Raw genomic sequence first — 27390 nt, forward strand, 5'->3', positions numbered from 1 at the left:
TGGATGCATCTATAGTTCCACTTTTAACACCATATAATTACTTTGAATGGAAATCTAAGATGATAATATATCTGAAAAGACATGGATATCATCATGTTACTATGGGACTTGAAACTGAACCTCAAGATGCTGCAGAAAAGATTAAATGGTTTAATAAATGTGATGAAGCTTTTGGTACTCTATGTATGTCAGTCTCTCCAGACCTTCTTTTTCACATTGAATCTGCCACTACACCAAATGCAGTGTGGACCACTTTGGAAAACCTCTTTGGTAAGCAGGATGAGCTAAGAGGTCATCAGTTAGAGAATGAACTCATAGGGTTGAATCCAACCAATTTTGATACTATACAAGACTTCTTCACTAAACTTAAGTCTGTAAGATTGTAGTTGGAACGGTGTGGAACTAAGAAAGATGATAAGCAACTGATCTTGAGTATTCTTTCTAAGCTTGGTCCTAACTATTCAGTGTTTGTTTCTACATTCTATGCTACAAAATGTGCCCTAGGTACCACATTCAAAATGCCTTCTTTGGATGAATTTGCTGCAGAACTCACTAGGGAGCAAGACAAATTGGTTCAAATGGGTACAATAAAACCCTCTAAGTCACATGCCTTAGTTGTAAATCAAGGCATGAAAGAACAAAAAGGGTCTAGTAAGCAAGATAAGAAATAAAAGAACCAAGGAGAGAAGAAAAAAGATCAAAAATCTGCTACTTCAAAAGCAGATAATCAGACCTCTTCATCAAGAGGTGAACAACCTAAGAAGGAGAAGGTCAAGTGTTCTTATTGTAAGAGGCCTGGTCATGATGAACATAAGTGTTTAAAGAAACAAATTGATCACCTTTCAAATCTTCTTGAAAAGAATAATATCAAGGTGCCTGATTCAGTCAAACAGAGTTCATCAGAAGGATCTTCTAAGGATACAAATAAGAGTAAAGGGAAAGGAAAGGGTAAGGCCCTAGTTGTTGTTGTTTCACAACCCAATTCTTGGATAATTGACTCGGGTGCTTCGCACCACATGGCTTCTTCAAAAGATGATTTCACCTCTTTAGAGCCATGTTCTATGCCTTCCATACTAATGGGTGATGACACTCCTGTTGAAGTGCATGGGAGAGGGTCTGTTGATGTGGGTGAAGGAACATTTAAGGATGTCCTTTATGTTCCATCTTTATCAACTAATCTCCTATCTGTTTATCAGATCACTCACACTGGTTCTAGCAAGTGAGTTGAGTTCACGCCAGATACAGTGGTAATTAGTGAAATGCATAATGAGTCTACTATTGTTGTGGGAAAAGCAGATCATCAATCCAGATTATATCAATTTTCTCACTTTGTTCCTGACTCTCCTTCGATAGTTTTACTCACTCATGTAGATGAGATTAGTTGTTTGTGGCATCAACGATTTGGCCACTTGAACTATCGTTACTTGCAACAACTCAGTAAACAAGACATGGTTTCAGGGTTGCCTTCTATTCGATTTTCTGATGGAGTTTGCCAGGGATGTATTCTTGGTAAGCATCCTGAGGAGAAGTATGATAAAGGCAAAGCATGGAGAGCTCCACAGCTATTGGAGTTGGTACATAGTGACTTGGCAGGACCATTTCCACAACCATCTTTTAGTAGGGCTAGATATGTCTTAACATTTATTGATGACTTTTCCAGATTTACATGGGTTTACTTTCTCAAACAAAAGTCTGAGGTATTTGAGAATTTTCTAGATTTCAAAGCTTTTGGAGAGAAACAATCTAGGAAGTTCATCAAGATTCTGTGAACAGATAATGGGGGTGAATATGTTAATAATCAGTTTGAACAATTTTGTGCTTCAGAAGGTATCAACATGCAGCACATAGTTCCATACAGTCCTCAGCAGAATGGTGTCGCAGAATGAAAGAATAGGTCCTTGAAGGAGATGGCAAATTGTCTGATTCACTCCAAGTCTTTGGCACCTCAGTATTGGGCAGAGGCCATCAATTGTGCATGTTACATCCAGAATCGAGTTCCTCATAAAGCTGTGAAGGGGGTAACTCCTTTTCAAGCTTGGACCGGTCGGAAACCTACAGTTAAGCATTTCAGAGTGTTTGGTTCTCTTGCATGGGCCCACATTCCAGCAGAGAAACACAAGGCTATGGATCCACAGAGCAAGCCTTGCATATTTGTTGGGTATCCAGATGATGTCAAAGGGTATAGACTTCTCCATCCCTCTACACATGAGTTGTTCATTGAGAGGAGTGTTCGTTTTGAGGAGAGTTCTTCTATTTCTTCTCATACCACTTCTCCATCCACTATCACATTGGAGACATTGCATGATGTTGACAGTTCTTCTGAGGATCTTAATCCTTCTAATCCTGTTCAGGAGTCTTCTTCCTCCACTTCAGATGGTGATAGTGATGGTGAGGATTCACATTCTTCTCATAGTCATCCTTTAGAGGTTGAGGATTCTCCCCCAGAATCTCCAGCTTCAGTGCCTCTTTGGGCTCGACAAACTTTTGAGCTAGCAAGAGATTGGCTTGGTGATCCATCAAATTCTAGAAGAACTAGGTCACAATTTCAGCAAGCTCCACATCTCTTCATTGCTTCAGCTTCTAATCCACAATCTTTTCGAGAAGCTACAGGTGTTCCCGAATGGGATGCTACAATGCAAGAAGAGTTTAATTCCTTAGAAAGGAATCACACATGGGATTTAGTTCCTCTTCCTAAGGGAAGGAAACTTGTTCGATGCAAGTGGATCTATCAAACAAAATTTGCAGCAGATGGGTCAGTTGATAAGTATAAGGCTCGCTTGGTAGCAAAAGGCTTTTCCCAAGTTCCAGGGATTGATTACTCTGAGACTTTTGCTCCAGTTGCTAAGATGAATTCCATCCAACTTGTCCTTGCTATTGTTGCAACCCATCGTTGGGAAATTCATTAGATGGATGTCAAGAGTGCATTTCTTCATGGTGAACTTCAGGAGGAAATCTATATGGAGCAGCCACAAGGGTTTGTTCAAGATCCTTCACTTGTGTGTCGACTTCGAAAGTCTTTATATGGCCTCAAACAAGCTCCTTGAGCTTGGTATGCCAAGATGGACTCCTTCCTTCTGATAGTTGATTTTACTCGATGCCATTCTGATCCAAACGTCTATATTCTGCACCAGGATGATACTCTCACATTTCTAGTTCTCTATGTTGATGACTTGTTGATCACAGGGAGTCACTCATCCACCATCAAGGTAGTGAAAACTGCTCTACATGATAGATTTCTGATGTCAGACTTGGGTCTTCTACATTACTTCTTGGGAATTGAGATTACTCAATCTTCTTCAGGCATCTTTCTTGGACAACCCAAGTATGCACTCGATCTGCTCTCTAGATTTCGCATGGCTGACTGTAAGCCTGCACCTACTCCTTTTTTGTCTGGGGTCAAACTTGAGGCTAAGTGCTCTTCACCCTTGGTTGATAGCACTTTATATTGACAAATTGTTGGGAGCCTCATCTACTTGACTCATATGAGACCTGACATTTCATATGCGGTGGGCATGGTCTCTAGATTCATGCAGGAGCCACATGAGTTGCATTGGAAAGTAGCTAAGCGGATTCTCCACTACATTTAGGGTACTCACAATTATGGAATTCAATATGCAGTAGGAATGGATATTGACTTGGTGGGATATACGGATTCAGATTGGGTGGGTGATTCTCAGGATCGCAAATCCACTTCAGGGTATTGCTTCTCACTTGGTTCTGGTCCAGTTTGTTGGTCGAGTAAGAAGCAGTCTGCAATTGCTCTTTCATCAATAGAGGCTGAGTATTGAGGGGCAGTTAATGCCACCACTGAGGCTATTTGGCTTCATAATATTCTCACTGAGTTTGGTATTCCAGTTAGGAAGCCTACTATCATCTTTTGTGATAATCAAAGTGCTATACAAATCTCAAGAAATCCAGTTCATCACCAAAGGACGAAACACATTGAGATACATATGCACTATATTCGGGAGCTCATTCAGGAAGGCATCATTGATCTTAAGTATTGTTCTACAATGGAGCAAACTACAGACATCTTCACCAAACCCTTCACTGAAAGCAAGTTCCTTTATTTGCGATCTCTGCTTGGGATACGACAAGTGTCTACTGCAGGAGGGACTTCTTAGTCCTCCTTTCTTTCTTTCTCTCCTTATTTAGGGGGGGGCTATTCCTCTTATGGGGGGATTCTTCTTTTGGGGGGGCTATCTATGTACATGGGTACCTAACATGGTTGCATTTGTCGGGACCCATATTTTCACCCACCTAAGCTACACTTAAGGGGGGGTGTTAGTGTGAGTTTTTTATTTTCCTTATGTTATGGGGTATTTATTTTTCCTACACATATATTATTTAAGCTTGCTTAGGTTAATAAGAGTGGTTTATATGAGGTCACGTGGCAAAATACTTCAGCTACATGTGTAACTCTCCACCTCACATGGGTAGTTGAGTTACACAGCCTCTTTTGGCTTGTTGTGCCACCTCTCATAACCACTATTTTGTCATTTCCTAAGTGGGTTATGGGGTAGTTGGGTTTCACACCCTCTTTTGGCCTTATGTGCCAACTTTCTCAACTCCTTTTTTGTCTTCATGTAAGGAGGTTATGCCACATGTTTTGGCATTTACCAAGAAGGTAAAACCTCCTGCTTTTTATGGGGAATAGGAGTTAATGCACCCCTTGGATGTATATGCTTATATTTTTCTATATAATAAGCACTATACTCTCACCTTCACTAGTCAAGCAGGTGAAGTGATAGCTCGGTGAGAGTCTTCTCCAAATTCTCTTCTTTGTCTCTATTTCTCTCTCATATCGAAATTATCTTCATTTAGCTATTTTGATCTTTGATCATCTATTGCGTTAGGAGTTGCATGTGATCTACGACCGACATCAGATCTTGGCTCAATTCTCGCTTCTCGCAGAATCTCACATCTGCCACCATATTTTTCTCTCTAAAGGCATGTTCTATTATTATAACTTTAAAACTAGCAATAATTTCCCTAGCTTTCAAAATTATGTTTTCTATAGACCAAGATGGTTCGGTTTCCCCCTTCAAGCACTTAATAATATTAAGTGAGTCTCCCTCCAGCCATAATTTATCATGATTTAGATTCTTAGCAATAATTAGAGTATTCAACGCAGTTGAGGCTTCAACATAATGACTTGTTTGACTCCCCAAAGGGTCAACAACCGCCACTAGGCAACTTCCAGCAAAATTACTGATAATGCCCCCATAACCAGCTTTACCCGGATTCCCCTTAGAAGCCCCATCAAAGTTGGCCTTTATCCATCCCTGAGGTGGAAAACTCCAAGCAAGACCTTCTCTACCCTTCTCCGCCAAAGTTGACTTGTCGAACATCCATGGGCCTTCACATAGAGCTTTATTCATGTCTTCTTCAGAGTTAAAAGAAAAGGAAAAAAAGACCCTAGGCAACACCGCCACATCCACTTGACCCTTGAGAACCCATTTCCTCCTTATAAAATTCCTTACAACATCAATGTTAGGCCTAAAACCAGCAAATCGTCCAACTAATGTCATAGCTAAACCAGAGACAGTAAGATCTACTAGCTTATCCAGAACAGAGATAGCAACAACCCATGTTACTGGATCAGAAATGTTTTTAACTTCCAGTAGCCCTGATTTTACCAGCGGCTTCACTCCAAAAAGCGAAGACCATTTTTTTCCTTACCTCTATCGTGTGGCTCCCCGGTTTTGGAATCTTTGTCTTCCACTGATTTGACTGTCTCCTTGTCCTCTTCTGTACCTTGGGATGCCTGGAAGCCAGCTTGATTGCCAGTTCCACCCCCAGAAAGACTGCCATCCCTAGGGAATCTGCCATTCCCAGATTTGAAATTTGGGATTCCCGCTCGCTGCTCTCCTTGCCGCTCCACACCCATATATATATTTTTTAAATAGGGCTTTGTTGTTTTTTCATTTTTATTGTCTATTTTAGCATGTGGCGGATAAAGTGAGCAGAGATGAATTCACAATCAGTCGAAGAAAAATAAGAACCCAAACTACTAATAATTTATGGTTGCAGAGGTAGCATAGGTGACTGCCTTTTTTTAAGATTATATAACACTTCAACTGGTGCAATAAAATAAACTTTTGTTTGTTGTGTTTGGAGCCTTAATCTCATTTTTGCTCAAACCCCAATAGAGGGCCTGCCTCCCAATGCAATAGGCGGGTGAGAGGGAATGACTCAAGTAGGACTTTAATTTGGCCTACTTTACAAATAAGGGTACGACGTTCAAGTCAAGCCCTGCTAGTATTAACTCCTACCATTCTTGTTAATTCGAAAGGGATTTCACATCCCAAGTATGGTTACCTTGGTGCACGTAGAGTGTTGGCAACCCTGGATTCTAACTAAAAACTGTATTCTTAGAGGCCAAAATCCCTACATTTGATGGTTTAGGGAGTATACCCTTAAGAATGAGATACAAATCCCCTGGTTACAAGATCTCCAAATCTTTGGGGTAAAAGAATCTAGTGTAATGAATAAGTGAGTGTCGCGATGGGGAAGCCAATGTCATTAGAATCTCTATTTGTCTATTCTATTTGAGGTATTTTATCATAGAGGCCCCATTGAATAATTTCCTTTGTATCTTGAGTAGGCATGTTCTTGTCTTCCGATTGCTTATAAAAACTTTAATGTGTTAAACCCGTTGATTCAGTCCAGATTTAGGCCAATCTAGGCCCTTTCATGTGTAACTTTGATTTTCAAAGCTTTCAAAAAAGTCCACTGGCCATACCGTCTATTATATTTTCCAACTGTTAGAATTTCACCATTAGACCAAAAACACCAAAGACGAGTCAAACATTTCCCAAAAATTAGCTCAAAATTTAGAAGTTTGCATTTAACCTCTTAGTATTTCACATTTGACCTATCCATATTTTGCATTTTATCTGTCAGTCTTCTGCATTCGACCTGTTAGTCCTTCACATTCTCTTTGACAATATTTTGCATTTGCCTTCATCCTGCATCGCATCTGCATACTTAGTATTTTGCACTTGTCCTGAACTGAATCTCGACAAAATTGGTGTTTGAATTGACGACCATCAAGTCACTGTTAAATTCCATACTCTTTTATTCCTTCTATGATCAAAAGTGTCCTTTAGAATCCCTAGTTGTCCATAGGTTGCAAATCCTTAGCAGTCATCATTTTGGCATCTTAGAATTGTCCTCATCATCCAAGAATCAGGTTTAAACACTTTCCTAGAGAGTCATTGAAATCAAAAGACTCTTTATTACTAAACAATAATCAGACAATCTTTGTGCCCATACTCATAAGTCTAGTATAGGGTAGTCTTTTATCTATAATCAATCTTAGTCTCAACCTGGGTCAGAACAATAATTGATATCTCTTGCATAGTGTCTACAACTTGGTCCTTGATCATGTCATCATTATTGTCAACCTCATCATCTTAGCAGTCACATCATATCATTTAGAATAGTTCCTGTTGGCCCACTTGTGGTCCACCCAATTGAAAAATTTTAAGTCGGGCCCCTCTAGTTGTGTATCATGTCTCCATAGACTTTTTCCCTTTAAAGTTGTGTGTTAAATTCCAGTTAAGTGAAAAAGAACATCTTTAAAACTCTCTGAACCATTGAACCCCCTTGAACCAGTTCAGTCAGGTTCATTCAGTTCAATCAGGTTCAAAGGTTCAATCAAGTTCAGAGGTTCAACAGGTTCAATTGGTTCAGAGGTTCACCAAGTTCAACCAGTTCAAATAGTTCAACAGGAAGTTGTTGGAAAGTCATCATAACCAGAACATGGGTGACACTTACTGCAATCATTTAGAAATCCCAAGGAAAGCACCATGAGCATATCTGGATGTCGCATGTGCAGAGAGAAAGAATACACATAATCTGCAAAAAAAAATGTTTATGACCTTGGGAAAAAATGATGATGAGTGAGGTACTCCACATACAACCTGATAAGGAAGTTATGGTGCAGTGTGTTTGAGAGCAGAAGATGTGAAAATCACTGAGAACATTATTTTGACAAGTCTGATTTTATGATAGTCATATAGACCCGCATACAGTAGCACATATATTTCGACTCAGACATTATTTTTGAAATCTCTCTGGTCAGAATGTAGAAAACTAGGTTTTAGCTAACATATCCAAAATTGAGAAAGATCCAGCGGTGCGAACAATAGTTACGGACCCCGCACCGAGGCAAATTTTGACTGTCACAAACATTTTCAGTTCGTCCAGCATAAAGAATATTTTCATTTTGGGTTAAAATATTCAAGTGCCACTTGTCCAAATATTCTTATAAACTTTAGAGAATTATATTTCTAATTTTTATAAATATTTGATGCTATAAATAAGAGTAATGGGGAAAGTGAAAAGGAAAAAGTTAAAAGGTTTTTCAAGATTCAGTTATAACACTGAATAAAGATCTCATGTAACTATTTATTGCAAAATCATTGAAAGAGGTGGGGTTCTTTTTTTTTCTTTTTTTCTAGCAGCCTATGGGTGAGAGGGAGTGGATTTTTTTTATTTGTAAGGGACGATTTGAAGCTTTTCTAAGCAATGTTTTGTACAAAAAATATCAATCTTTGAGTTGATTTTCAGACATGAATAGAATGCAGATGATATCTTCAATCTTTGTGTTGTTGATATTCTTCTCATGACTGTAGTTGGACTTTGAGCCTTTGCAGTTGTTTATTAATGGCTTTTTTGCTATAATCGATTGTGTATGTGGATTTATTACAAGACTGTGTGCTTGAAAGTAAGCCATATTGGAGCAACAACATTCTCTGTTAGTTTTTAGTCCAAATGTTATCCATAAGTGCAGACAATTAAACTATGATTTAATGGTCTTCATTTATATCTATTTTGTAAATCTTTGGCATTCATTTTCATGGCTATGGATGAATGTTATTTTCCTTTATTGCTTTCTGGTTAAAAGCATATCAGCAATTTAATTCATTGTAAATCTTCTAAGAGAAAGTTGTACCTCTCAATTCAGAGGAAGATTATCACTTCAATGATAATCTATCCATTTGTTAGTGCTTTTTTTCCTTCATTCTGGGCATTTTGAGTTTATTTGTATAATTATTTTAGAAGAACAAATTTGTTAACTAGCAGTTCCTTAGTATGCATCAACATGGTCTTGCCCCATAACGACGTATTCTCAATCTTGCAACCCAACTTAGGATACAACAATGACTAGGAAGATATTATCTTAGGTCTGAACAACCTTTCTTAGAGACTAAATAAAAATGCACCCCAATATATAGGATTCACCTTTGTTTTAGACAAGGAAGAGAGAAAATCTCATAGAATCCAAGTTGCAGCTGAGAGAGAGATCCTTCTACAAAGGTTTGAGAAAATTCGACTTCAGTAACAATCACCATATTCAAATTCTTGTGCTAACATTATGCAGGTTTTCAAGTGCAACTTTGAGAGATAACATTCCACAAGGAGGAGAGGATCAAAAGGAGACTCAAATACCTCAGAATTTCACATTCACTCAGCCACAATTTTGCATTTGTCCTAATCCAAACTTGCATCTGACTAGTAAACTAGTGCCTTATAGGGTCAATTAGAATCTGTCAACTAGGAGATCCAAATCATTTCAAACCTTGTGATTAATCAAGCTCTTGGAGTCTATAGGTGCATCTAGTTCCTATTTTTTTAGTCATATTTAATCCCCAAAAAATCCAAAAACATAGGTGCATTTTAGTTGCATTATCATCCAAAATCCCAAAAAGCAAAACATTCTATCAAAACCAATTATAATGGTCACATCCAAAGCGTCATCCTCTTGATCTTAAACATCCTTATTCTTAGTCCAAAACCAATATAATAAACATCATGGAATGGCGCTACATGTTTTGTAGGGAAGGCGAAGAATTTACCCCTTACTTCCCTATTCCATCATCACCCACATAAATCCTAGTGCAACAGGTCTACAGATTACAACAACAAATAATGGACATTTAAAATAGTAGACCCAAAACCTCCTCATTTTCATTACTCTAATCCCAATTAAAAGACATACAATTCACAAATCCATTCTACCAACACCCTTCTCACAAACAAACATGACAAATCAACTTCAACCAAGTCCTAAGTCAAAACCCAAGCAATCAAGACCATAACCAAAACCAAATTCATTACAACCAAACACAAAACCAAAACTCAACCATGTCGAGGCATCAAAATAATTCACATTCTCCTCCAAATAATAATCATATACTAAAAATTCTCATAGAGGCTTTCCATGATACACTTTCCAAGCAAGATCAAAAGCATATACCGGTGTCTAGAAATGGCTTATCCTCTCATAAAGAAATTAACTCTCAAGTAGCCCTCATATCTCCCACCATTTTTCCATCCCATAATCAATCCTTACCATCTCCATCAAACAATGCATCCAATGATGAAATCTTTCAAGGACTATCCAAAATAGAAATCCAAGTTGATCCATTTCTTCATGCTAATCCCTTGTACAATTCGTAAATCCTAGATCTAATGCCACCATATGCTTCATTCCCAGTTAAACCTACTCCAAAAAGCCCTATTCAAAATCCTTTCTCATCATGCCAAAATGTTGAATCCTTCCAAGAATCCCCTGCACATATCTAAACTCCTACCCCATGTTAAGAGGATAATCCACTATCAGAAGAAACAAGTCCTGGAATAAATCAAGATCAACAACAAACCCTTCCATCCCATCTAATTTTTTACCAAGATCCCATCTCTCAAGATCCTTATGATGATCCCCTTATCCCTTTTAATTTCATCCAAGATGATTCCATTACACCTCAAGAGCAAAGTGTCCTTTCAAGTCTCATTCAACACCCACCTCCTAAGCAAGATCATGATATTCTTTCCATCCTTTCCAATAAATCCATTCAAAATCAGAAGCAAAATGCAAATACCAATGATACTATTCCAAATCAAGATTAGACTTTCTCTTCACCTCCATGTCATTATCCTCCATATCCACTTGAAGATCCCATCATCCCTTCTTACCCCCTTCATGGTCATAATCTTCCACAAGATCCCATCACCCCTATCAAAGCGAGTCATGAACCGCTTATCTATCAAATGGGTTCCCCTGCTTTCATCCAATTTGGTCTACTTAGTGATCATGTCATTCCATCCATACCATATCATCCTCAATATGGACTCACATCTTGTTTAAAAAATAACATGTATCCCATTGCCAAAAAAGATTTGTCAAAAAATGCATTATCAAGGCAAAGGGTTAAGCCTGCATGAACAAGGTATAGTAGAACCCCTTCATATCAAATCAAATCTCAATTATCATGGCCTTGGCTACACAAATCACTCTCAAAACATTGGTATCCCTACTAAATCCCACATTCTTGTTAGTTAAATGAGAGGGAGGGTGAATCAGATAAACTCACAATACAAACTCTTCATCAAATTCAACCTCAGTAGAACTTACTTGACATGCAACTATGAATGTAAATCATTCAAACTCATAAACTGATAAACTTGAAACATCAAAACACATTTAACACCAGATTTTACGTGGAAACCCAAATAGGGAAAAACCACTGTGGGATTTCGAACCCACAAAGAAAATATACTCTTCTAGAGTATGCTCGGTTAAAAGCTCTCCTGTTAAAGATTACATAAACACATTTGCTAGATGTGACCTGGTCAAGGGATTTCCCTCAAATCTATCAGAATCTTGCACTTTGTTAGAAGTGACCTTGTCAAAGGATCTCAAACACTCAATTAGAATGTTACCTTGCTAGACGATTTTGAAATAAGACTGTTAGGTCCACTCGGTTAAGAGATTTTCTGTCACTTACAAAAATAAATAACAGTAATAAAATATATCTGCAACTTCACATCTGAAATGTTATGGCAGACTCTATGTGCTCAAAATCATCTTGTCATAAGCCTTATCTTCCTCCTTGCTGGGCTTCTCACTCTGTTCTTCAATCAGATCTTCAATCTTTTGTACTCTGTAATCACTTCAACAACATCACTGTTCTTCTATTTGCCCGCATACATTGTTCATCAACTTTTCCTTATTTATAAGCAATTCCTAACTGCTTAATCTCCTTGATCACATTGCCCATGATTAATCTTAGCCATCAGATCTTCAAACTTGACTAGGTTCATTGAATCCATCGAACTGAAAAACATTTTATCTTGCCTTGAAACTTGTATTCCTTCCTTGGTACTTGTGCTCGGTTATGACCGTTCAATTTGTGTTGTAGATCTAACTCTTGAATTTTCATTGTCGTTGATCCTTAACAAACTTCTTGCACGACATTCCAATCTTCTATAAATCTCTAGCTCATTGGCATCCTTCATTTAATAATGTATTTATTCATCCAATGCATTATGTTACTGCTTGGTTGATACTCGGTTAATTCTAAACTTTACTCGGTAGACATTCTGTATTCATCTCGGTTACTGTCTCGGTAGCTTTGCTTGCTGACGATGCTCGGTGACTTCTTTCTTCTTTAACCGACATCGATAACCTTGGAATTTACCGACTGGCTCCTTGCTCGGTAAAATATAATAGTATCAAACCTTTACTCATTCTATTACATGAAATCTTTTCTCCTTCTTATTCAGTCTTCGAATACACATATATAGGTATCAAAACAATCAAAATAACATAATCTCATCACTGTCTAACTTGGTAATAGTTGCCCATTGAATAACTTATTACTCCCCTTCATTTTCACATTCTTTCTGTGTCACTTACCGACATCTTTATACTCATCAAAACATACTCTTTGAGATATGGCAACATCATACCGAATCAGAAAATCAATTGCTTGACATCAATGACAAAATAATATCATTAAGACAGTAATCATCCTTTATCAATTATTTCATCAATCTCCAACAACCTTCTCAATATCATCATACCAACAAACTTAATGTAATGCCAACAATTCTTCCATCTAAATCCCAACATACATAGTCCCTATCCTCCAAATCCATTTTGGGTCTTTATCCCAAAATCAAAGCCTTTGTCTCTTCCATCTATCTTAGGACCTTACATCCCTCCATCCACTATCCATATGATCCCTAGCTCGCAATCTAATTACCTTGTTATAAATCAAGATCGACAAAGGGACACATCTTTGAGCACCTTCTAGCCATCTACCTACATCAACTCATCCAAAATACCTCCATATCATTCCTATCCATCCATGAACCCCATTCCCTTTGGAAGTAATTTGGATGTCAAGCATAATATCCATAAGTCCAAAAATCCATATTCATCAAAAGATCAACATGTCCCATCTAAAAGACATGTAAAAATAAAGCAAAAATTGATCATAAAGCAAACAATAATATCCAAAAGGCCATAAAGGCCCATTAAGAAAAAAGAAAAATCCAAAACTATGTGGATTCCTAAGTCGCTCATAGAAGCAATGCATTCCAAAGAACCAGAAAGAAAAGGGAATAAAAATAATGTGGATTCCCATAAGAGCATTGTGTCCCAAAGAGAAATCACAATTGGCATGCAAACTTGTTGTTCCAAAAGCTTCCTTCAATCATCCATCTACACATCTCCCACTTTCTAAATTTATTCTTCTATCATTTCCTTCATCCATTTTGGGTCCTTATGTCCCGAATTCCATATCCACTCCATTATAAAAATCTCAAAATCCAAGATCCACTTGTCCCCCATCACTCCACCACCTCTCAAGGTGTGTGCCAATGTTGATCTTGAGGATATTTCCATCTATCATTGAGCAAATCTTCCAATATCTTATTTATTATCCAACACCTATTTTCCATCCTTCCATCCCTCCCATTCAATCCTTTGCATAAATCCTTCATCTGTTAAATAGGCGTTTGTGTCATTTTGGCACACGCTCACCCATGCTCAATCGTATGTTCAATCCATTTCTTAGATATATATTCATGAAACACTTCGAAATCCAAGGTTTTTTCTCTTTAACGCTATCTTTCGGTTGGGTTGCATACTTGATCCAAAAAGAGAATCACTTGTATCTTGATACCGACATCTTTTGATTAATAATTTCATACACTCAATACATCAATCCAGGTCATTGTAGTTTCTTAGGTGAAGACGTGACTAGTGAAAAATCTAAAATCCCGCTTCAGCGTTGCAGTAATTTTCGAACCCATGTGAGCTTCGTTGCTTTCGAGCTAACACACAAAAGAATAAATGACAAGAGAAAACACAATATCAAAAGATCAAAACAAAATAATGAGCAAGCAAATAAATATCGAGAAAAGCAAAGCAAAAATGCAATCTCAAAATGCTTTGATTTGGGAACATGTGAATAGCTCTATCGGGGCTATAAACACCTAACTAGAAATAGAGCAATGTTCGTGAGATTACAATGATAACCTCATTAGGGCTATGGATGCTCGCAGGCAACGAGACTCTTTCGAGGATGCTTTTGAAGTGGCAGTGGCTAAACTGGCTCCAAAAAGTCACCAAAAAGTATGATTTCCACATAACCTTTGTGCTAGTCGAAAATTATAGATCCTTGATCGTGATCGATAAAACAAGCTGGGACTTTGGATTATTGAAAAAGTTAATAACATGAACTTTTTGGAGCCAATTTCGTCGCGTCCTTTGAAGTTAAGGTAACTCGCGTAGCTAGTCACGCCAGATTCTAAGGATTACAATGATCATATGGACTAGAATGAATGCATTTTCACACACACGGGTAATCAAAGACTAAGTACCTTGACCTAGTTTGGGATTCTTCTTCCCTTTTGTGCATGCTTGCTAGTCACTAGATATGTTCAGTTGAATTTCCTAGAGATTCCAAGAGTGGGTTGGCTCTCTATCTTTAAAATGTTCAAGAACACTTATTTGAGCAGTGCTAGATGTTGTGACAACTTCACACATCCCCCTTTTGCAAATGGAGACCTCCATACTTGGGGGCAAATTTTATTCATTCTATCCCATCCTACCATATCTCCTCTTATTCTTTGTCCACTATCCATCACCTTATCTATATTTATATTCACTTTTCCATCTCTTGGTCTTGATCAAAACTAAGGACATAAAATATAAAACACGTTTTTAGAATCCCCTTGACATATCCATGCATATGGACCATATACCATTCATTGCACCAAGCTATCACCTTACCTCATTATATCTAGTCCCCTAGCTTGGATAAACAAGCTATCTCATTGCGAAATAGTCCTTGGAAACCAAATCAACTCCGATTTCATAATAAGCCACCTCCATCTTTCACTTGTCCATTCCATCCCACCAATTCATCCATACATTCATAATGCTCTATGCCTTGCTAGACATTGGGACAAATAAATACATCTTGCTTAAGAATAAATCTTGACATGTCTTTTACCCCAATTAGTGATACAAACATCTCTCAAAATCCCTAAAAAACATAAAAAATACAAAAAAAATACAAAAAAAATCATAAAAAGTCCTGAAAAAATCATAAATTGTCAAAAAAAATCAAATAATGTCTCGAAAAAAAAAAAAGGCCTTGAAAAAAATCCCCAAAACATCAAATAAACTCTAAAAACCCCTAAAAACTAGAAAAAACAAAAAACAAAATAAAAATCCATCAATCACGATTCACAATAAATTATCCTTTCCAAATGACAAGCATTTCAACAGACACAAAACACAACCAAAACAATATTGAGCTTAACAAATCATGTATCAACACACAAATAACCAAGCTAGTCTACAACCCGACTAATCAAATGGCTATCAATTTTCAACATCCTTATCACACAACGTGCCTTTAAAGATACATCGTTCCTAAAATAGGCACCCTATTGGATATCATGTCCTAACGGATACATCTTTCCTATAATGGGCATCCTATCAAACAATCATCCTATCTAGAAACACTTATCTTTGGCAAGAAGATCAGTATGGATGATGACTTGTTTGGTCAAGTTAGTCTTATCTTTTATTTTATTTATCTTTATTGATTTATGACAAGTCATGTTCTTATGCTACTCATGGATGTCCACAAGTGACTAGAGGAGTTGAGATGGTTCATGATCCTTTTTATTTGTCTGATGTCTATGGTGTGTTTCCATGAATTTCTGGGGCACAGGTATTTTGGGTGTCTGTGTTGGTACGCTCATTTGGCAAGTATCCTATGCACAAATGAAAGTCAAGGATATCCATGCTTGTGACTATCGCACATACCTCAACCCTTAATACAACAACCCTAGAAACGATGGATTCACTCCTTGTCTGCTACATGTTTTTTACTGCAATAGGATACCATTTGCACCTTGGCCTTTCATATCCTGGTGTACACAATTCCATTGATACATAATAAGGCTCAATGATGAAAATATTGCGCTATAATAAAGACACAAGAATTCGTGACAGTTTAATTTCCTCGTATCAACTATTCTATCCATCAATCAATTCTATTTCCTATCATTCTTCACTTTCATAACATTTCATTGTTCATCCAACTTTCATCAATCATTTGTCTTATACGGGATGTATCTTTCCTAAAATCAAACAATCATCTATCATTTGTCTTATACAAGTTGCGTCCTTCCTAAAATTGGACTTGATCTTTATCCAATCAATCTGATCGATCAATCAATCTACAAATCACTCCAACCATTTCTTCTACCTAAGCACACCCATACATGTCATCAACTAACCACTCTTCTATCTGTCATATAACACATTCTTCTTCTTTCGAGAGATCATTCATACCATTAATGCACAAACAATCTCTCGAGGGGGCATCCTACCTCCATTCCTCAACATACTAGGGCATATTTTTCACCTTTTCTTTGAAACAACGTTACTTCAGACATTGTCTCAAAGAGGGACAATATGTAGGCACTCAAAATTGTTTCGTTCTAACATCACTAATTGTTCCTCTCACTTAATTAAATAATCTTGATTATTTAATTCATCTAATTTTATTCTTTTGAAATTAATATTCATCGTTTCTCATCGTAAATTAATTACTCAATTTATATCTTAATCAATCAATCATTAACCATTCCTCTTTAAAATAAATTAAATAATATTGTTATTTAATTAATTGCAATTTAATTACCTTAATTAAATAATTTTAATTATTTAATTAAGTTCAATTTCCATTTTTCTATAATTAAATAATTTCTTTAAATTATTTAATCATGTCTTCCAAATTAAATAAATTTCTCAAATTTAATTTCAAATTAACCAAATTCAATTTCAAAATTCAAATCCCCCAAATTCTAATTTTAATTAATTTCAAAAAATTTGCATGTCATTTCATGTTTTCGAAAATCCAAAATTCAAATTTAAATTCAATTTCATGCCAAATTTCCTACAACACGTGCTAAAATTCCAACTACCACTGACTTTAAGAACTTTGACTCCCAATCAGCTTTTTTTGACTAATCAGTCAATCCAGTTAACTAATTAGTTAATTCAGTTAACTAATTAGTTAATTATGTTAACTCTTCAATCAACTTTTTCAAACAAATCCATCAATTTAGTCATCTCCTTAATCTATTCAGTTAACTAATCAATCAATTCGGTTCATCTGATCAATCAAGCCAATCATCTATCAATTAGTTCAGTCATGCAGTCAGTTCTCATTGTAATAATCTCCAATCAACTTTGTCTTAAGTAATCTCAATTATTGATTGAATCAGCCTTCGAATCGATCTTAGCCATTCGAATCTTCATTCTAGAATCTATAAATTCAACATTTATCCTTCATTTTCAACAACCACCATCTTCAAATTCTTGTGCTAACATTATGTAGGTTTTCAAGCGCGACTCTGAGAGCCAACATTCCATAAGGAGGGGAAGAGCAATGGGAGACTTGATGCTCGTGATCAACAATGGATTACGTTTAATTGATTGATTTTAATTGTTGATTTTAGTATCTTTCTTATTGTTTGTATTTCAAAATCTGTTAATTAGATAGGTTTGGTGGTTGCCTATTGAATTTATGATTAACGATGATGATTTTAGGCATACAACATGATTTTCTCCATAATTGGACTTTGAATCTCTTCAAGCACCACCTTTCATCAAATCTTCAAGGTGACCAAAGTTTGAAGTTTCTAAATGTTGATAATTAAAATTTTCATCATTTTCTTTCACTTGGCAATCTTCTTCCTTAACATCTACTAATTGTTCATAGTCTTCATAAACATTGTCCTCGTTCTTTTTGTTAATGCCTTCTATGAGACATGGCTCTGCTACAAACTTGTTGTCTTTGACTTCTCTCAGATTCCTTGCAATCACAACAAAATTAAGAAAATAATTATTTTCCAATGCATCCATTCTTCGTGCAATCATGTTCAACGTCTCATGGCATTTCCTTTTCTCCACTTCATCCCAAGACATAATTCTTATGAGTCTTCTTACACTAATCTCCATCCTTCTCACTATTACAATCCTTTTCTCTTACTCATCAATCTTCACTCACACTTCTTCTCTTCTCTACCCATAGGTCCTAGCATAGACTGCCTCCCATTCAGCTTTGGGCCTACACACTTAGAACCATTGGCTTTGATACCAATTGATATTGACAATTTCCATAATCATAAACAAGCGCCAAACATCTTTGCCCTCAAGGTGAGAAGAATTAGAATGCAAACACAAACTCGTTAAATTGATAGAAACACAATTATGATGGAAGTTATACCCAAACAAATAACTAATGCCAATTATCTCTATCAATTCAAATGACAGGAGCACATAATAACAAAACAAAAATATGTAATGAGCCCAATGATTCAACTGTAAATCTAAGAGAATAAAGCCAAAAACAAACTGTACTCTCCCATATTTATTCTATTTTGATCTTTCCTTTCATTTGTTTCACCTAATTCTTGCCAAGCATCTTCCTTTCGCCACTTTTTCCCTTTCCACCTCACAACTACCAAACAAAACACTACACTACATTTTCTAATTCGACCCCTCGGGTCCTCCTCCACTCTATCGATTTCACATGGAAGGGGTCTCTTGCCCTCTACTCTTTATCGCACCACCTTCCTTTATTCACTTATTTTCATTTTTTGTTTCTTAACCATTTGTAACTGCTTTATAATTGTTCTAAAACAAATTCTTTCCAAAAATGGCCAAAGACTTGATGCCCCTCCATTAAATTCCTCTCTATTCTAAGAAAGTTAATAAAAAGATCTACTAATACATAGAGGTAAAAATATCAACTAATACATAGAGGTAAAAAGATCAATCAATTATAATTTAAAAATTAATTATGTTCTACACAATTGTTGAAAATAGAAACTCTTATACATTAAATCTTCTAAAACCTCTTCAATTTTTTATATAATAACTAACAAATTTATAACAAATCTACCATAACTTATCAAGTACAATCAAGGGAAGCATTTATAGCTAACTTTGCGCACCCATAGATTCTAAACGGTACATTGGATTTTGACAAATTTTTTTAATCGTCTCCGCATGCGACTTAACTGCTTATAGCTATTGTTTTGGCTTTTGGGTAGTAATGATACACGCTATGGGATGCATTATTGGTGCAAGAGTAGAAAAGTACACATTTCAAAGTGTCACTCGATACCTACTCAAATATGCTCGCATAACAGTGCACTTAAAATTGTCAATACTTATGCACAAATGCTCAAGTAGTCGTATGCTATGAATGTCAATAAAAATACATAACTGAACTATAGACACGATTATTGATACATGTGACATTTATCAATGAATTTTTAATTATCTGTCTTTTAATTTTTTAAAAATTAGTAATTGAAAAATTAAATATGAGAGGTTAAAAAATAAAAAAAATTAATACAAATATCCTTTCAAAAATGTTACCAATCACAATTTGTATAACCAATTAAACACCTTCACACCTCCAAATCTAATCACATTATCCAAATCACAGCAGAACCAAAAGCATTGTACCTACCGAGTCGAGTGTCCACCCTCAAAAAGAAAATGAAGGGGAATTTCCACCATTAAAGAAAACGTCGAACCAAATCAAAGACAAAAAGCAATATTTTTCGCAAATCTGAGCACTGAAGGGAAGGAAAACTGGTTTTTCCAAATTGAAGCAGCGCAAAGGGAAGAAAAACAATGGGGCAGGGGCCTTCGGGAGGATTCAGCAAGGGAGGCGCACCAGGGGAGCGCAAGCAGGATGACAAGAAAGAAAAGAAGTATGAGCCGGCAGCACCGCCATCGCGCGTTGGTAGAAAGCAGCGCAAGCAGAAGGGCCCTGAGGCGGCTGCGCGCCTCCCCACGGTAACCCCGCTCACAAAATGCAAGCTGAGGCTTTTAAAGCTTGAGAGAATCAAAGATTACCTGCTGATGGAAGAAGAGTTCGTGGCGAACCAGGAGCGCCTCAAACCGCAGGAGGAGAAGAACGAGGAAGACAGGTCAAAGGTCGACGATTTGCGCGGCTCTCCCATGAGCGTTGGGAATCTAGAGGAGTTAATTGATGAAAATCATGCCATCGTTTCGTCCTCCGTGGGGCCTGAGTATTATGTGGGGATTTTGTCTTTTGTCGACAAGGACCAACTTGAGCCTGGCTGTGCGATTCTCATGCACAATAAGGTCGGAAACTCCGATTCTCTTTAATATCTTTTTCTATGATTAGTTAGTTAGTAGTGATGTTGCTTTGATAATTGACCACCATCGTACAAGGTTTCATTTCCGGCGTTTCTATTCTCTCTATTGAATTTGTCTGCAGGGTTTCAAAGTTTATTGATATCTTTCATTAAAGGTTGATTAGTTAGTAGCGATGTAGCCGTGCTAATTGGCCCTCCATCATATTATGTTTAATTTCTGGCATTTCTAGTCTCTTTGCTGAATCCGTCATCAGGGTTTCGAGCTCATTAATCTCCCCCTCAAATTAATTTGTTAGAAGCAATATTGCTTTGCAGTTGCCCCTCTATCGTATCATGTTTAATTTCTGGGGTTTCTAGTCTCTGCTCAATCCGTCATCAGGATTTCAACGTTCATTAATCTCTCTTTCTTAAAGATTAGTTTGTTAGAAGCAATGTTTGTTTGCTAATTGCCTCTCCATCGTATTATGTGTAATATCTGGCATTTATAGTCTCTCTACTGAATCCATCATCAGGGTTTCAAAGTTCTTTTCTCCCTTTCTAAGATTAGTTAGTAGCAATGTTACTTAGCTAATTGACCCTCCATCATATTTTGTTCAATTTTTGTTTAATTTCCAGTGTTTCTAGTGTCTCTGCTGAATCCATGATCAGGTTTTAAAAGTTGATCATTTATTAACAACGTTCTAGGCAACATAGAGCTACTTGGACAGTTTTTGTTTTAAACAGTTTGGTGACCTGTAGCTAAGGTTGGGGTCGCATGGAGGGGGGTTTCCTAAAACATAGAACTGGAGCTGCTGAGATTTTTTACAAATATTTTAAAGCTATTAGTGTCATTAATTTTGTACTGCAGTTCAGCTTAAAAGTTTAAGCTCCTAAATTTAAGGATGTTGATGGTCCCGTGAATTGTTGTATTGCAGATCAACTTGAGTTTAAACTCCTAAATTTAAGCAAGCTGGTGGTAAATAAATTTAGTTTTCGCTCTAAAATTCAGATGATTGACAAGTGGCATAAAATATTTCTTAGCTAGTGGGGCAATTTCTAGCCCCACCCCATTTTCACTTGCTTAAATTTACAGGCCTAAAAAGTAGGGGCTCCTATTTTTTTTGGAAAAGATTCCAAATAATCCCATAGCAAAAAAAAAATTCTTCATAAGACCACCTCTTCCTTAAAAATAGAACTTAAGCCCCCCATAGGACCCCTGCCTACTCTCTTCATAAAATGTAATTAATTCTTTACAGTGATTGTGTTCATACTGTATTTACAATTTTTTTTTGAGTAGTATATCTTTCAAATTTCCCGTGGGGTATGCTTTTGCTTAGATTACAAAACTGAGGGTTGGAGGCACCTTGGACTCACACTCAGCTTTGTTTTTGGAGCTATGCCACAACTAATTAGATGTGGAATTTATAATGTTGGCCGGTTCTTAATGTTTTACCATCTTTCTTGGAGACTGGAAACCTGAGGCTCTTCTTTGAAAGAACATGTACCAGACACCTAAAGAGAAGTATGTGGATGTGGTATTTATCCAATTTAAACTTTATATCCTTGATAGTGAAAATATTTCAAGCAATATTGTGAGACTAAACAAGCTCCTTTTGAGCAATGTAATGAGATTAATACAAGTTCCGGAAAGCACTAATTATAAATCCACGCTAGAAATTACCTTTGGAAGACCAGAGTCGCAACTTAAAAATCCACTTACTAAGAAACCATTCCAACACTAGAAGGCAACTTTGGAAGACCAAGAGTCACAATTTAGAATTCCACAGTAGATGGCCCTCTAGGGATTTCAATTTGGGTTCTCCACAATGAGAACACAACACTTTAACTAATTGAGCTTAACCCCTTGGATGGTTTTTCAAGTTATTGGGAAAGCTAAGGAAATCAATAAAGGCAGAGTTTTTTTTTTAAATTTTAGAAAAATACATTTTTCTGTTTGATTTCATGCCAGATTAATGGCATAGAGACAGAAAGTGAAACAAAATGAGAGTGTACCCCATGAAATATGGATTTTGTTCATTAATTTTGAGTTTTCTGATTAGACTGCATTGTATATTACTACATAGTTTGACTTCGTAGATTGTAATCACCTTAACTTGTGGTTACTTTTGTCCTTGGTGATATGGCACAACCAACTCTTTGGATGTGGTATTAATAATTTTAGTCAGTTTCCAACATTGTATCTAGTTTCTTGGAGACTAGAATTGAGGCTCTTCTTTGGAAGCTCATTTACACCCTATCCAGTGAGGAGCATGTGGATGTGGTAGTTATAATTTTTTCTACTTTCTAACATATTATCGTGTCTCTTGAACAGTTGAACCTGGTGATCTGCTTTGGAAGCTCAGGCATGCCACACCCAACAAGAAAAATATGGATGTAGCACTATAATCTTATCCAATTTGTAACATTCTATGACGTCTCTTGGCAGTTGAATAGCCTCTACAACATCTTCTCCAACAGTGTTTTGAAATAAATATTCCAAATTTTTTGAAAGAATCTAGCAGAAAAAGCATAATGCCTTGGTGAATTGTGTTTTTGAAATTAATGAACTGCCTCATAGAGTTATTTTTCTGTGACTTCTGTTGTGACTATTTTATTACCTTCATTATTTACAAGCCTAGGGATTTTATACAATTTTTTTCTGTCTTCTTCCTACCTATCTATCTGATCTTCAGTTAGGAGGTTTTCAGAGTATTTAACTGTTGCTTCTCTTATCTGTTACTGATTGTCGATCTTATTTCCTTTTAAGCTGACCGATTTGGTTATTGTATTGAGGTTCCTGTTGTCTATAACTGATTGTAAAAGAAATCTGTGTTTCTAGCTCCTTTCTTTAGCCACTAAGTCCATATTTTCTTCAAGTAGGGAATTTCCTCTTCCAACTAGGTTCTATTCAGATCTACGGTCAACTTTTCATCATTTCCTTTCAGTTATTAATTTAATCCTCGATGCTGAATTTCATATAGCACCAACTGTAAAGCAGTTTGGATCTCCCATTTCCCATCCCTGTCAATTTTGAACTTCTACCTATATGCAATTTCAATTTTGCCTTGTTTTTTCAGCCACCACGATGATTATCAATTCATTGGTCTTAAAGGTCTATCAGTCCTTAATTTTGTTTTCAAAGTATTATTCATTTAACCAACTGTGCTCAAATTTGAAATGGCACCCCCAGGCTTCTCTTCATCTCTTTATTAAAAACTGGGCTTGCCAATGATCGTATCCAACCTTGCAGGACTTTTGACTCAATCGTTTTATCTGCTTGGATTTAGTCTATAATCTATATTAACTAGAAATTTGTCAAACTAGTAACATTTCATACAATAATTCAGTCCCTGCTTGGAAAGAATTCGGTTGAAATTCTTGGCAGATGGAGGAATAGCATAACATCCTTGAGATCTTTCGGTTGATGATAGAATAGCATTAAAATCCCTGTCCACAATCCAGTTTCTAAACAATCAAACATGTTCGAAGGCCTTTAGGAATTTCCAACAGAAACTCTTGCTGCGATATTGGGCCATAGGAATTTTTTAGAGTAAACTCCTATCACTTTGGAGCTCTTCATATATAATTGCTAGCCAATTGGATAGCCTTCTAGAGTTTGAGATTTTGTTTGGTTGCAGGCAGTTGCACTTCTTTCGGAAGTCTCATTGAGGCCAATTGCTACAAATTTAATTTACTGTTTATCCAGACTGGGCCTATTCATATCACCAAAAAGAGTTAGGTTATTTCAACTGCTATTGTAATGCCCTCTTTTGGGGATATACCTGAAGTTGTCTAAAATAACAATTCCCACAATACAATTTATATACAAATAGTATTCTATTCCATAATTGCAATTCAATTTAGGGAAAATTGTAATCAATTAATATCAAAGATCTATGATCATATACAAATAATAAATAATTCCTATTGAAACATAGTATCCTAAATGCTTTGAATTCAATTAGTAGCATATTTCCAACAGCCAATCATAGTAAGAATTTAATCGGAAGGCCTGGTAGGGTGCCTGGAGATTGTCCTCACAATTAAGCCCAAGAGTGTAGAACGACCAACCAAGTCAATTCAACCCCTTGGCCCACGAGCTAACCAACTTGGGGTGCACTACTTAATTGAAGGACGCCCAGATACTGGTTCCTCACAACTAAGCCCAAGAGTGCAGAATGACCAACCACGTCAATTCAACCTCTTGGCCCACAAGCTAACCAGCTTGGGGTGGGCTACTTAATTGGGGAAAAACTGGTACTGCTGCATCATCCGAACAGATTTCTATGGAGATTAATACTATAATGTTTGCATACCAATTACTTCCATTTATATTATGGATTGCTCTTCTTAATTTCTAATTTAGCTTTGTTTCTGAATTCTTTTCCAAATCAGACTTGATGATTCATTTCACTCGAGGATTAATGGATTGTTGCTGAATGATTGGTATTTGTATGAATGACGGATTGATTGTGTTGTTTGAGGTATTGGTGAGTGATGATTAAGTGATTGTTGATTAGAGGATTGATGAGTGATGATGTAATGAATGCTGGTTTGATATATTGGTGAATGATGATTAATTAATGCTGATTTGATAGAGTGATTTGCTGATTGATTGTTTGCTTGATTTGATAACTGATGATTGCTTTTGTGGATCCACGAGTGATGATTGATAAGTGATCCTTGAATGCTTGGAATGATTTCTTTATAGTTTGGTCACCACCTTTCATAAGTATTGAGTCACCACCTTCCATTGCCACCTTTTGAGAATAATAAATTATTCTCCAAATTGATCTGCCTTGGATGTCTTCCTTAAATGAAACCTTCTTTCCTTTATATCTTCCAATGTGAGGGAGAGGTCACATCTCTTCATCATGTCTGCCCTTGACAAGAGACACAACCTTTCCCAATTATCACCCTTTTAAATAGTACAATCCTTCATAATTTCTGCTCTTTGAAAGAGTTACAACTTTTCACAATTAGCACCCATTGAAAAAGTACAATCTTTCATATAACCTTTTGCCTAAGGAGGTTAAAGAAGAACTTGGAGGCCTTGTCACCTTGTTCTAACCAATTGATTCTGGTACTCACCTTGATACCCTTGACCTTATGATTCTGAATGCCCCTAAGAGAGTTCCTGATCTAAGATAGCGAGAGCACCAGGCCTTGATTAGTGGGATCCCTTTGGGCTTGAGCTTCCAACATCATAAGGCTATCAACCAAGCCCCTTTCAGGTTTCCTTCCATCCTTAGCTTTCTTCTTGCCTACCGTCTACATCAGATTCCTCTAGCTATTCACATTTTTATTCCATCTATCTATGGCTGAACTAGAACGACCATCCCATTTATCAATCTGTTGAATCATATAGATAGCACAACTAACATCTTGGCCCTTAAGAAGACTAGTGTTAAGGAGAAAATTATCTTCTCTCATAATAGGAGGGCCAGCATTTGCATTAAATGCAATCTGAGCTTTGATTGGATGGTGATCTGATAGGGTGTAGGGGTATACCCTAACAGTGGAACCATCGTCCTCTTGTTGAAAGGAGAATAAGTCTTTATTGGAGTAGATCCTTCTTCTACCTTGCTGAAAGTTACATCAGGTGTACCAAATGGACCTATATTTGCTTTTCTTACCAACAAGGGGATCAAACAACCTAAGCTTATTTTTCATTCTGGCCCAATAGAGCTTATTCCCACTTTTCCGTTCCAACTCCAGGCCCCCTGATTCGATTACAAGAAACAATATAATAGAATAATTAATAATTATATAAGGAATATATTATATTATATTGATATCTCTTGGTGTCTTTTAGATAGATGTATTTAAGATATCTATGCTAGTTGAGATCTCGTTCTTCAGTGTTGTATGCATCACTGATTTTGGGGTCAACCTTTATAATCTCTATTTCATAACTCACCATTGATTCTATTCATCAGCTTTGATGATAGGATGAAAATGCTTTAGGTTTGTTTTTAAAACTATGGTTTCCTTGGCATCCTCAAACTATTACACTTCAATATTTTCACTTCCTAGGATCTTAAATTTGTTATCTGCATATTGGATACCAGATACAGATATGCTTTCCTGGATGTGATATGGATACCATGTACAAACATGCCCATATACAAGCCCATATTTGGCTGTATCTGATATGTTTGGATACACTCTATCCAGTTTAAGGCTCTAAAAACACATCAAAAAATTGCAAAAGAAATAAAACATTAAGAGTAATCTGTTCGAACACAAACACATACCTAGAATCTTTGAAGTTAGATGTATAAATAATTGAATATGTATGTTTCTATGATTATGTAATCCAGCTGTATTTGTAGTAGGCGTCTTGAAATTTGATGCAACTATAGTTGATACTTTATAATAGTTTATATGTTTGAAATTTGATGCAACTATAGTTGATACTTTATAATAGTTTATATGTATCCCATACTCTATCTGTTTCTGAAAGCCTATCTGTTTCAAATTTTAAATTTTGGATATCTGGCTCAAGATCTACATCCTCTAAGCCTATGAGCAAAATGGCTCATATATCTGGAAAAGTTTGTTGTGAAGCTGTGACATTACTGAAATGCTTCCTATATTCATTGCCCTGAAGTTGTCTTGTTTGAGGAATTCTCCTCTTTCAGTTCACTCGCTAGCCATCCTCCTAAACTTTGTTATTGTTTTTGCTTAATTATGTTTTATCTCATCAAGGGAGCTATGGGACCTCAGTTTTTTCTATTTTTCAGTGATTCTTTTGGTTAAAAATCCAAAATCCAATATGCTTGCACAAAATTCACCGACAATGAATCCTGCACAGTAAAAGTCCTCTTTTTTGTCGCATGGATGTTGAAAACAGAAATTTCGATGTTAAAATGAGAGAGGGAT

At 36.5% G+C, this 27390-nt stretch overlaps 1 protein-coding gene across 1 annotated transcript in view; it reads left to right on the forward strand.

The window, feature by feature from the left end:
- Nucleotides 1-19848: 19848 nt before the first annotated feature.
- LOC131062802 (26S proteasome regulatory subunit 4 homolog B) overlaps nt 19849-27390 on the forward strand; it is a 65350-nt gene continuing 57808 nt past the window's right edge. Inside the window, exon 1 of the mRNA XM_057996544.2 lies at nt 19849-20512. Within this exon, the coding sequence (XP_057852527.1) occupies nt 20036-20512 (477 nt within the window). The 5' untranslated portion in view covers nt 19849-20035. The remainder of the gene's footprint in view (nt 20513-27390) is intronic.

The sequence above is a fragment of the Cryptomeria japonica genome, chromosome 9 (genome assembly GCF_030272615.1).
Source record: "Cryptomeria japonica chromosome 9, Sugi_1.0, whole genome shotgun sequence".
Classification (NCBI taxonomy): Eukaryota; Viridiplantae; Streptophyta; class Pinopsida; order Cupressales; family Cupressaceae; genus Cryptomeria; species Cryptomeria japonica.